The sequence below is a fragment of the Amia ocellicauda genome, chromosome 2, assembly GCF_036373705.1.
Source record: "Amia ocellicauda isolate fAmiCal2 chromosome 2, fAmiCal2.hap1, whole genome shotgun sequence".
Lineage (NCBI taxonomy): Eukaryota > Metazoa > Chordata > Actinopteri > Amiiformes > Amiidae > Amia > Amia ocellicauda.
In genome coordinates, this window is record NC_089851.1 from 17,882,403 (window position 1) to 17,895,240 (window position 12,838).

At 35.9% G+C, this 12,838-nt stretch overlaps 1 protein-coding gene across 3 annotated transcripts in view; it reads right to left on the reverse strand.

Moving 5' to 3' along the window:
* atp6v1h (ATPase H+ transporting V1 subunit H) overlaps positions 1-12,838 on the reverse strand; it is a 62,617-nt gene that overhangs the window by 48,074 nt on the left and 1,705 nt on the right. For all 3 annotated transcript variants that reach the window (XM_066719715.1, XM_066719706.1, XM_066719723.1), the window contains exons 3-6: positions 10,207-10,306; positions 10,023-10,112; positions 8,418-8,531; positions 2,624-2,728 (exon numbers count right to left, since the gene is read on the reverse strand). In XM_066719715.1, the coding sequence (XP_066575812.1) occupies positions 2,624-2,728; positions 8,418-8,531; positions 10,023-10,112; positions 10,207-10,306 (409 nt within the window). The remainder of the gene's footprint in view (positions 1-2,623; positions 2,729-8,417; positions 8,532-10,022; positions 10,113-10,206; positions 10,307-12,838) is intronic.

Here is a 12,838-nt window from a genome sequence, read left to right on the forward strand (position 1 = left end):
TGGTGCTCTGTACTCTACAATAAAAATGACTGGTTCTTTGAAGCTGTAATCAGTCATCTGGACAACTTGTGGTTTGTGCATATGTACCAGTATACTGAACTAAAAGCTCAAGGAATTAGTTTAATGCATGATTTAGAGAGACTCATTGTGTTACATCCATAGCAAATTACATAGGTCTACATTGTAGAATTCTGAACAAACTTGATTCCGGAATCTGTGGCATTCTGAAGAATCTATATTTAAAGCCATTTATTTTTACTAAACACTTTTGTTAAAGTCAAAATGTAAAAAGTAAGGTAAAATAATTCCTTTACAAATATTTGAATTAACTAAAAACTAACAAAATCAGAAGCTGGAAAAAACTCTCTCTCAAACTCCGACACCAATCAGAAATATGGTGTAAACTTACATTCTGGATATGTTGAAAGCTGAACTTCTAAAGTATGTAAAGTTCAACATCCTCATTTTCAGCTTATTAAATTTGTGAAAACTGATAAAACAAATGAATCAATACATAAATCAAGGCATTGAGATTCAAAGACGTGAAGAACTAAGATGAACAATTTGCCAGTTCCAGGCGTGATGTGGCCAGGTTGCTGTCAACCCACAATCAGCACTGAGAGTATTTACTGGGAAATGGCTCACACTGTATGAAGAGGAAAGCAGTTAAGATAATCATTACTCTAAGTAGAAGTGACAGCATCTTGGATTGCATGGTTTTGGAAAAAGATGAGGGAAGTCAGAGCAGTGACAGTGACCCAGGCTTCTACATTTGTCTTATGGGAGTGATTAAACCTAGTACAATCATCCCTCTACTTGATTTATTGCCCACTTGTCAAACTTGCAACGCAGTTTAAAATATAGGAACTATGAATATTTTATATCATTAATCTAGTAACATCTAGCGATTTCATTTATACAACACTTTTACAACAGGAGAACAAATTCAGAAAAACAAAGAATATTCTCATGTATTTTTAATGCGACTAAAACGTGTGACATTTTCTGTGCAGACGTCTCTCCTTTGGATTGTGATTTTACAGATTTGTCCTTACAATCTTGTAATGCTAATTAGGCTTTTTTCAGCATTCTGTAATGAACAGTAAAAGGGTCTTTCAAAATACACAGCCAAATATGAGAAACATTTGTAGCAGCCATTTTGTTGCTTAGCTTGAGTGATTTTGAAATAGATAGGCCTCCAATAAAGCAGGTAGATGGCTACATACCAAGTTGAATAATGATTCTGCTATCAACACTCTTGATACAGCTCTAACTATTTTAGCTGGATTTCTTTCAGTTCAGAGTAAAAGTGAGGCCAAAGTGAAACATGTCCTAAAATATATTATTTATATATATTATTATATATATATTAAATTTTATTTTTAATTTGGCCAGCACATTATGTAGTACACACCCCATGGAGAATACTTATGTAAGTGTTGGCAATAAATAATGAAGTTTATCGACCTGCAGTGGATATGTGGAATCAGTACAAAAAAACAATCATTCCTAGAAAGAAAAAAAAGTTTGATTTCATCCAGTTCCAACAATAAAAATATCAGATATCAGAATGCATAAGAAAAGCAATAAAAGGCAGATCTGGATGACGCAGCTGACATAAGTGCCCGCATGAGAGATGTATGCCGACTGCTGAAATATATTACAACATAAAAGAAGCGTAATAAATTATAAACGGGTTTAGTAACTGAATTCCGGACTAAATCAAAACTCTGAGCTAATACAAGAGCACTCTTCATTCCCACTAACACAAATCAAGTGCCATTTATTTTACAGTTGGTTGCCTAGGACTTTGCCTAGGTAGGCTATGCTTGTGCATTTAATTTGTATTATTTTATTTAATTTGTATTATTAAAAATTATTAATTATTGTTCAAATGTTCAAACATGGGTTGTTACCTGAAAATGCAAACAGTAGGTCAAATTAGGCAAAAATAAAATGAGGCAAAATCATAACATCAAAATAAATAAATGTAGGAGGAAAAATAGTTAATACATATTCTCAAATCTACTTAAATCAATTCATAAACAAGAGACATCACATGGTTAGCTAAATCATGATGTTCCCTTTTCGCCAAGACTTTAGCAGCAATTATTGACACATCTTCCAACAAGAAAGCATTTTAATTTGTTCCTGAACAGCAATTGTAAATAAATATATAGGAGATTACTATTGCAGTGTTCAGGAATTAGATGTATCCAAAAGGCAAAGAAATAATTAGAAAACAGACAAAAGAATCAAACATCAAAGGAGTTAACATTGCATATAAATTGTAAAAATAATATAGATTTGAAGACAGCAGATTACTCCATTGTGGGCCACATTACATAAGCATGTGATTGCCCTAAGGTTTTAATTTTAATGAATGAACTGCAGTTACCGTCAACTTGATAAATTAAAAAGTAGAAAAACAAATCCTCAGGTTTTCATTTCATATAGTTACTGTCAAGAAAAAAATAAGTAACATAATTAGAAAAATAAGACAAATAAGAAAAGTAAATGTCTCAAAACCCAAAAGAGAGATATAGACAACAAGTGTACATCAATAAAGTCAGGCTAAAGAAGTCTATTTATTCCAATGTAAAAATAAACAAAACAAAAATACCTGTGAGCTTAACTGAGTTTTAATCCAGTTAAAATAGTAATTCAGGTCACTGCCCTCCATCAGTTCCCGTCCCCAGGCAGCCAGCTTCGCAATAATCCTTGCAGCCTTCAACAAAGAAAAACATCAATTACAGGCTGCATGGCAAAGGTTATTTTCCAGCATGTCACCACTCTATGCACTTTTAATTTGGTTTCAAGTCTTGTGACTTCAGAAGAGCCCTGACTGCATAATATACAATAATATAGAATTCAAATAAAAACCCCTTGCAGACTTTCTCCCAAGATGAACACTGAATAGACAAAGAAAATTGAAATGGCTTCCAAGGTAGTGCACGTTACTATATATATATATATACGTATGTGCATGTGTGTATTAGCATACTTAAATATTGTGAGTCTTTGTTTAAAACAATGTTATTTACGTATTCATTTCGTAATTAATTTATTAAACAATACTTAGTTATAAATAAAAAATGATTTATCCGAGAAACTCTGCAAGGGCTTTTACAGTCAGTTAGTTCTTAAGTGTGTTCAGGTTTGGCTACTATGACAGCCCACAAACCTTCCTCACAGCATTGTAAGACTTGTGCTTATCTGTCCTGTTAAACTCCTCCTTTTCCAATTATCTTTAAGTTGACTTTGCCGTGTGCTTTACATTGGTGACTCATGCAGAGAACAAATAACAAATATAGTAAAACTATATTGTGCATTTGCAAAATAAAGGTCACTCCACTCTCCAACAACACACAGGCAAACACCCCCAGGAACACTTGTAGTTGAAGGTTTTGATTAACATTCTTATAATAACCATAAACATGAGGCCCTGTCCTAAATTTCCTGAAAATGGTTCCAGAAAAATACAAGGAAAACATATCTTCTGTTACTTTCATTTCAAATGTTTACAACAGCTTCATCTTCCTTTCTCATTTGATTATTTTAAGACGATTTCCATTTGGCAACCAGTGTATGTATGTATGTGTGTGTGTGTGTACAGTGAGGGAAAAAAGTATTTGATCCCCTGCTGATTTTGTACGTTTGCCCACTTAAAAAGAAATTATCAGTCTATAATTTTAATGGTAGGTGTATTTTAACAGTGAGAGACAGAATAACAGCAAAAAAATCCAGAAAAACGTATTTCAAAAAAGTTATAAATTCATTTGCATGTTAATGAGGGAAATAAGTATTTGACCCCTTCGACTTGGTACTTGGTGGCAAAACCCTTGTTGGCAATCACAGAGGTCAGATGTTTCTTGTAGTTGGCCACCAGGTTTGCACACATCTCAGGAGGGATTTTGTCCCACTCCTCTTTGCAGATCCTCTCCAAGTCATTAAGGTTTCGAGGCTGACGTTTGGCAACTCGAACCTTCAGCTCCCTCCACAGATTTTCTATGGGATTAAGGTCTGGAGACTGGCTAGGCCACTCCAGGACCTTAATGTGCTTCTTCTTGAGCCACTCCTTTGTTGCCTGGCTGTGTGTTTTGGGTCATTGTCATGCTGGAATACCCATCCACAACCCATTTTCAATGCCCAGGCTGAGGGAAGGATATTCTCACCCAAGATTTGACGGTACATGACCCCGTCCATCGTCCCTTTGATGCGGTGCAGTTGTCCTGTCCCGTTAGCAGAAAAACACCCCCAAAGCATAATGTTTCCACCTCCATGTTTGACGGTGGGGATGGTGTTCTTGGGGTCATTCCTCCTCCTCCAAACACGGCAAGTTGACTTGATGCCAAAGAGCTCGATTTTGGTCTCATCTGACCACAACACTTTCACCCAGTTCTACTCTGAATCATTCAGATGTTCATTGGCAAACTTCAGACGGGCCTGTACATGTACTTTCTTGAGCAGGGGGACCTTGCGGGCACTGCAGGATTTCAGTCCTTCACGGTGTAGTGTGTTACCAATTGTTTTCTTGGTGACTATGGTCCCAGCTGCCTTGAGATCATTAACAAGATCCTCCCGTGTAGTTCTGGGCTGATTCCTCACCGTTCTCATGATCATTGAAACTCCACGAGGTGAGATCTTGCATGGAGCCCCAGACCGAGGGAGACTGACAGTTATTTTGTGTTTCTTCCATTTGCGAATAATCGCACCAACTGTTGTCACCTTCTCACCAAGCTGCTTGGCGATGGTCTTGTAGCCCATTCCAGCCTTGTGTAGGTCTACAATCTTGTCCCTGACATCCTTGGACAGCTCTTTGGTCTTGGCCATGGTGGAGAGTTTGGAATCTGATTGATTGATTGCTTCTGTGGACAGGTGTCTTTTATACAGGTAACGAGCTGAGATTAGGAGCACTCCCTTTAAGAGAGTGCTCCTAATCTCAGCTCGTTACCTGTATAAAAGACACCTGGGAGCCAGAAATCTTGCTGATTGATAGGGGATCAAATACTTATTTCCCTCATTAACATGCAAATCAATTTATAACTTTATTTACTGTAGCTCAAAAAGTTAATGCTGGTTCTGATAGAAAGGTGTCAGAACACACAGTGCATCGCAGTTTGTTGTGTATGGGGCTGCGTAGCTGCAGACCAGTCAGGGTGCCCATGCTGACCCCTGTCCACTGCCGAAAGCGCCTACAATGGGCACGTGAGCATCAGAACTGGACCACGGAGCAATGGAAGAAGGTGGCCTGGTCTGATGAATCACGAGTTCAAGGTGTTGACTTGGCCTCCAAATTCCCCAGATCTCAGTCCAATCGAGCTTCTGTGGGATGTGCTGGACAAACAAGTCCGATCCATGGAGGCCCCACCTCGCAACTTACAGGACTTAAAGGATCTGCTGCTAACGTCTTGGTGCCAGATACCACAGCACACATTTGTCTAGTGGAGTCCAGGCCTCGACGGGTCAGGGCTGTTTTGGCGGCAAAAGGGGGACCTACACAATATTAGGCAGGTGGTCATAATGTTATGGCTGATCGGTGTATATATATTATATATATATATTAGTGGTGCCGTGTCTGGCAAGACACGGGTACCCTTCGCCGGATTCTGGGGGAGGAGAATCCGTAGAAGTACTCACTCCTGACCTCCTGCGCCCAACTGTGTGAGCTATTTCCCAATAGGAAGCAAACAGCTTCCTGTAGTGGAGAGACCGGGAGGAATGCCTAAAGCCTAGAGTGCAAAGCGAGGGTGTGAAGGAGAGAGAGAGATAAAGCAAGAGCGATAAAGGAATACCAACGTTGGGTTTGGGGACTGTGATTTGGACTGGTTACAGAATGTCTGCCTTGTGTGTTGTTAATATATGTTTATTGGGGCATATGTTGGCACATTTAGGTAGGCTCGAACATGAGTTAGGTCCTGATTTAGATTTACTTAGCTATGTGGTGGGGGATGACCACAGCGAATAGGTGGGGTTAAGGAATAGCACGCTGACAAGCATGAGACGCATAACCTTTTTAAAAAAATCTAACTCCTAGTTCAGCCTACCTAAATGTGCCAACAGATCCCTCAATAAACATAAATTAACACACCCTGTAATATATTTCTCATCATTGGGTGCTATGTAAAAATACATATACCATTAACAGAAGAATACAATACATGTTTTAAATTAGAGAAAAATGAAAACATTTTATTAACTTTAACTATGGGGTTACAAAAGAGATTAAGTATTATTTTGAGCTACAAAAATAACTGAATTAATCCAGAATGTTTTTGCCACAGATTAAATCAGATTAGGTAAACAAGTACAGCGAATGTGCGAGTTTTGTGATTATTGGTAATACAAATCACACTGAAGTATTTTAGTTCTAATCAGTACAGTGGTAAGACTTCAAATAATCTATTGGATAATATAAATAAAAAATATGGTCAAGAAAGGGTGCAAAAATGTATAATGGTTTGTTTTATGTTGAGCTTTACTAAACTAAATCTAAAGTTTAGGATTTGTCCTCTACATACAAACACACATTACTACTTTTATTATAACGATTACTAATACTACTACAACTAGGCTATTACTAGGTAGATCAGAAAAAAATGCTTTTTGGGTCCCCAATAATGTATTTCTATTTTAAAACTGCTAATTCACAAATACATATCACCTCCTAAGGTTGTCTTTGTAGCCTTGGGAAAAATAGATAAAAAAATAAAAAAAACTTATTCTCTCTGTACTTAACAGACTGAAACAGATAATTTTTTTGCCATTTTCAATTTCAGTATACATCATATCTCAAAGTGTTATTAACTGTCACTGTGCCACTGATATTCATAATTTAGAATACATTTAATAAGAAAAAATGTGTTTTTGAGCAAATGTAGGCTATATATTCAAATTCATTCTGAGGGTTTAAATTGTTTTGAGTACAAACACCAAAGCTCTGTAACTGAAAATGATCCAAACAGGCAAAATACCAATTGCATATTTGTTACATGACTTGAACATTTATCAGATTCAGTGTTTCATAATATACTATACATTGGCGGGGGCTAAACCTTTTCTACTGTGTTTCTAAAGGTGTTTTGTTATTCTGCGATTTCACTGGGAAGAATTTAATGAATAATGTTGCTTTTAAAGAAATTGAGGGGGTACAGAAATCAAGGTGTATATAAAACTATCGGCCTGGTTTTATGTATGTTTATAACAAACTGAATTAAGCATTTGAGGAAATCATACATCGTTAATGTATCTCTAGACGAAGATAAAACATTCATCTAAGTAAAAACTCTATAAAATATAAATTTTAAGCATTCATCTTTTTTTTCTGCAAGTTCAGCACGATAAATTCATTCAAGCATGCATCATAATTAAAGCATGAGAAATTATCTGCCGAGATCGGGACTGACGAAGGTAGAAGAATGTGCTGCCACCCACTGGAAACAGGAATAACTGAAAAGGACTTCATGTAAATGTATGAAAGCACAGAATTAATCCACCATTCCTGAACGAGATTTAAAAAAAAAAAACTTTACCACAAGCTTTGAATGTTTCAAGTTTTGTCTTACAAAATATAAACTTGAAATGTAACTAACACTGTATGTATTTGAGATATAAAGAACATTTTAAGTGGGAGTAAATTCTGTCTGGAAGCCACATTTGGTATTCTGTTTCTGTATTAAAATATAAAGAACTTTTCCCCTTCGCATTATGTAACTTCAGAATGACATATTTAGACAAATCATTACAGTCATACAAAAATGCTTACATTAATGAGAGAAGAGGTATAATGTTCTACTGGATAGGTTTTTAGTTGCAGACAGATAAGGACACATGGAGGCAGACACAAGCATTTTATATAGATTGGATTTCTCTCATCCAGTATTAAAAAAAATGTCCTATTTTTCATTTTTGTTATTGCATGTTGTTTTTCCATTAAAACTAGTTCATAAAATTCAGCCAGCCAGTGTATAAGCAAAATAAATTATTTTAGCCCAAGGCTGAGAAAAGGCAAAAACAGCTTTTGAAAAAATTGTTTTCATCCCTGAGATCTGAGTTGAAGTGGGGAGGTTGAGCTGTAATGGAAAATACTAAAAGTGTAAATTCTTTCCAATAAAATCATACACCTTTGTGCAATACAGTTGTGACACTTGCTTGCAAATCTTTCTGGAGCTCATTACACTGAAGTAGACAGCATAAAAATAGTATCTGAAGAGCAACATAAAACAACAGAGAATATGCAGTAGAAGCTGAAGCAGATATTAAATGCACGATATATTTAAATCGGGAAAAATTTCCATTATTTCAAAAGAGATCATTCAAGTCTCTGAAAAACAAAGCATTTCATTTCAAATTTGTGTTTTTAAAAAGCATACATTACATACACAATAAAATCCATAAAGGGCCATAACATTACTCACCATATGGACAGTGAAAAGATTCTGACGATTCAGCATGGGAAGAAAATATGACCAAGCTGTGTTTTTAGTTTTCTTAGCATAATCAAAGAAAATGTTAACTCGCTGATGATTTTCCTACACAGGAGAAAAACAAACAAAAGATAAACTATTACTTGAAAGTTTATATGCAGAGCAGATTTTGTATGAAAAGGTGTACGATTTGCCTCTCTTTCACTCGGCTAAAGGGTACATCTGTACAGATTTAGAAGTCTGCCTAGGAAACCAAACAGTCAATTTTCAGGAGCAAACATTTCAATGAACCTGCCTTTTGTTCAACTTAAAGCTGCAGTCTAGATTTTAATATAATATTCAAAATGCCGTTATAATAATAGTTATTATAGGATTACCAGTACTAATACAATATATTCTTTAAACTTTATTTTACAGTTATTTACAAAACTGCATGTCAAAGTCTCAATTAGCAAGACAAGTCTCAAAGGTGCTCGTCAACACATGCAATGTTGTTCCTTTTTCTTGACTGTAAGAACAGGATTGAAAATGTGAAACATAAAATGCTAAATAGCTCATACTCATGCCAAAATTAGTCACACAAAATACCTCTGAACATCTCTTTATCACACCATGATTTATAGGCAATAATTTCCAACCCTTGCAGCCGATGCCTCATACACTATAGCAGGCCTATTTCAATGTTTTTCCTCTTAACCTGAACAGCAAACATTGCTTAGTAAGTACAGTATATTACATTTGACACATCTATGCATTTGGTTTGTATTTTAGGGTACTATTGTATATAATGGTTCTGTATTTTATCATTTTTGTAATGACAAACTACTAGATAATGAACATAGTTTAATTTCCTTTTAAAAACAATGATACCCCTATGTGAGGCTATGCACACAATTGATGAGAGGTTGAAATGGACAGTTAAACTAGGACACAATTGGTCAGGGATTGGCATTTTAAACTTTTAAACTGGAAACTCCAAAGAGGTAGTGAAAAGCTGGGGGAAAAAATGTTTTCATGGGAAAAATGGAAACAGATACACTACAAAGGTAACAGAAGCCTCATGATTGCTCCAGTGGTAATGGAGGCTTATCTGTTAGGTAGAGGTTGGTTTTTGTAATGACAACCATGACCTCCAGTATGTATAAATCAATTTTGGACAACTTGTTATATCAAATCTGGGAGTGTGATAGAGTGGTTCAAAAAAAACATTTCTTTCAAAGACCTGTTATGAGTCCTTACCACCACACAATCCAACACCCTGATGAACTAGAAAAGTGCTCACAGTATTTCTCTGGCCATCTATCAGAAAACCTGTCAAATTCACAACATTAAAATACTAAAATATGTGTTACTACAGTGTATCTTTAGTTGTTCTATTTACTACACAGGAGTTATCCTTAGATACAATTTCAAAGTCAAAATGACTCCTAAAAAAGTTATGGAATGTCTAAAGTTAATTGGCTGGCATTAGTAGTCAGCCATTTAAAATCAATACAACAAATGAGTAGTTGTTTACTCATCCTGAAAGAAGCACTTCTTCATTTGACTTTTAATAAAGCGATTTAAATGTTGTAAATGTAAAAAAGTCAATTTTACCTGCAATGTATCGTCAATCATGGTCAAGATGTACTGTACAGTCTGCTCCTTGGAGATGTGTGCCATAAGGTTAATGAATGTTTTTGCACACTGTGACAGAAGGATATAAATCATTACTGATAAATTGATAAACGTTTCCTTAATTTGTTTAAACACACATAGAAAGCTGTGTTAAACCCTTTACCTGATGCCCTTCATTAGTGAGTATCACTTGCTTTTCTTCGGAACTAGCCAATTCAAACTTCTTAATAAATTCACAGTCTTCTCCTGAAATCATTTGTCCTCTGAGGGAAAAAAATGAATTATAACAATTAAGTTTGACCACAGATTCTGGTTTCTCTGTGAGATGTAGCATTACAAATTAATCTAATCTAAAATTAACTTTCTACACTATTTGTTAAATCATATATTACTGGACCAATTTCAAAAAATTAATTAAAGGAAAAGGTGTAAAGATTTACTATTTAATTGTTTACAATACTTGGCTCATTACAACACATCTTTAATCTTAAGAGTGTCGTAGGACAGACGCAAAAAAATACTTTCCATTTCCCTCACAAAAATAAAGAATTACACAAACTAAGGTTCATATCCGCTTTCCCTTTTTCAGACAAAAACATAAGAAAAAAAATATATAGAACACAAAATACAGCCTCACTCCTCACCATGCATTACTCAATAGCTTATTAGGCATTAATTCATTCCAACTACATCTATTTAAACCAAAGGACTCCAGAGCAAGACTTTTCACAGAAGCTTTCTAAGTTTCTAACACTACGTTCAGTAACCTAGACTTTCAGGCATTTACCCATTGGTTGCATTTACAGATGGATGACAAATTAAAGGAAAAACCTGAATGGAGGAACATAACGATTGCAGATGCCTCCAAACAGCTTTACTGCATGATACAATTAGGTAATAAACATCCTATCATGGTCTGTGGCATGTATATAAATGCTGAGCAGGCACAGCTGACCTCGATTTTGGATCAAGATGCAAAGAGGAAAGGATCTAAGTGACTTTGAAAGAGGGGTCATTTTTGGGGCACGAATGCCAGGAGCTTCAGTCACACAGACGCTCAACTTGCCAGTGTTCTCAACAAGTGGGCGAGTGCATGTGTGGCGACACCAAGAGAACAGTACAGGCCTGACTGCTTGACCCCTACAGTGAGGGGGTCCGGAGGCTCTGTTATGCTGTGGGGGGCATTGTCCTGGCATGGTTTGGGTCCACTTGTCCCCTTAGAGGAAAGGGTCACTGCAAATCATTACAAAGTTATTCTGTGGTCACCTTTATCCTATGGTGAAACATTTCTATTCTGATGGGAGAGGATGACAATGCCCCCATCCACAGGGCACGAGGGCTGAATGGTCTGATGAGTATGAAAATTATGTGAATCATATGCTAAGGCCTTCGCAGTCACCAGATCTCAACCCAATTGAACACCTATGGGAGATTTTGGACCGACGTGTTAGACAGCACTCTTTATCACCATCATCATCAAAACACCAAATGAGGGAATATCTTTTGGAAGAATGGTGTTCATCCATCCAGTAGAGTTCAGAGACTCACAGAATCTGTGCCAAGAGCATTGAAGCTGTTCTGGTGGCCCAACACCTTACTGAGACACTTTATGTTGGTTTTTCCCTTTAATTTGTCACCCATCTGCATGTATATTATGTATGTACGGATACAAAAAGGTGAGATGCCACAGATCTATTTTTTCTTTCTCTGACATGCCAAGCTGAGGCACAATTTTCCTTCAGGATATTGCCCCTGTTGAAGAGTTGACACAGTGATGCAGAACTTCCAGCTGGAGAATGTTTAAGTACTGGTTAGAATATACAGTTCCAGTGTATTTACAAAGATATGTTTTATCTATGTTGTATGTATGAGGCAAGTAAAAAATAAAAAAATAAAACAATTCTAGGTAGTTCCTAATGGAAATGCATACTGAAATAATCAGAGCATTAACTCTGGAAATTTCACAGGTCCTCTTAGAAAAACTCAACAGGAGTGAAAGAAACTAAACAAAGGATATGGCAAAATATAATATTCAGGCAATTTATACCTTTAACATGTGTAGGGAGATATACAAAAAAACTGCTGAAATTGGTTTGAAGAAGAGAAAAGAGACTCTTACAGTATGTATTCAGGGTAGACTGCATTTATCCTCAAAACAACTGCTTTAGGTCGGTTATGAATACAGAAATAATTACTGCAAAACCAGTTCCTTCACCCTTATTGTAATGTTTTGAGTGCAGTTAATCCTGGTTGTGCCAGTACACATTTTAATGCTTTTTGTGAAACAAATCAAAACAGCTTTAGGACACTTCCTCACACAATGATAAAGAAGGTTAACAACTAAAATAACATTATTTCTTTACAGGTAGGGGTATTGTCTTCATAGGTGTAAGGAAAACATGGCACAACTTATAGAGCACCGATTACCCAACAATTTTATATTTTTTCACTATTTTTGACTGTATACATTTCTAAAATGCAATGTCTACCTCTGAAACATAGTTATATCATCTAACCAGTGTAAAAATTAACATTTGTGAAATATTTCATCATTCCTCAAATGCCTGTGGTTTTTCTCATGATATTATTCTATTAGGAGAGATTGTGCATTTAAAAGATGCTATAGATATCAGGAATCATTCAGATGGTTCACACCATTCTCTAAGTCTGAAAAACTTGCCTCATGTCAAAACATAACCTGTAAAATATAATAATAATACAATAATTTGTATATCTATACATTACATGTTTAGAGTAAAATAATTCTAGCTCCCTCCAGTTTTACAATATCTTCC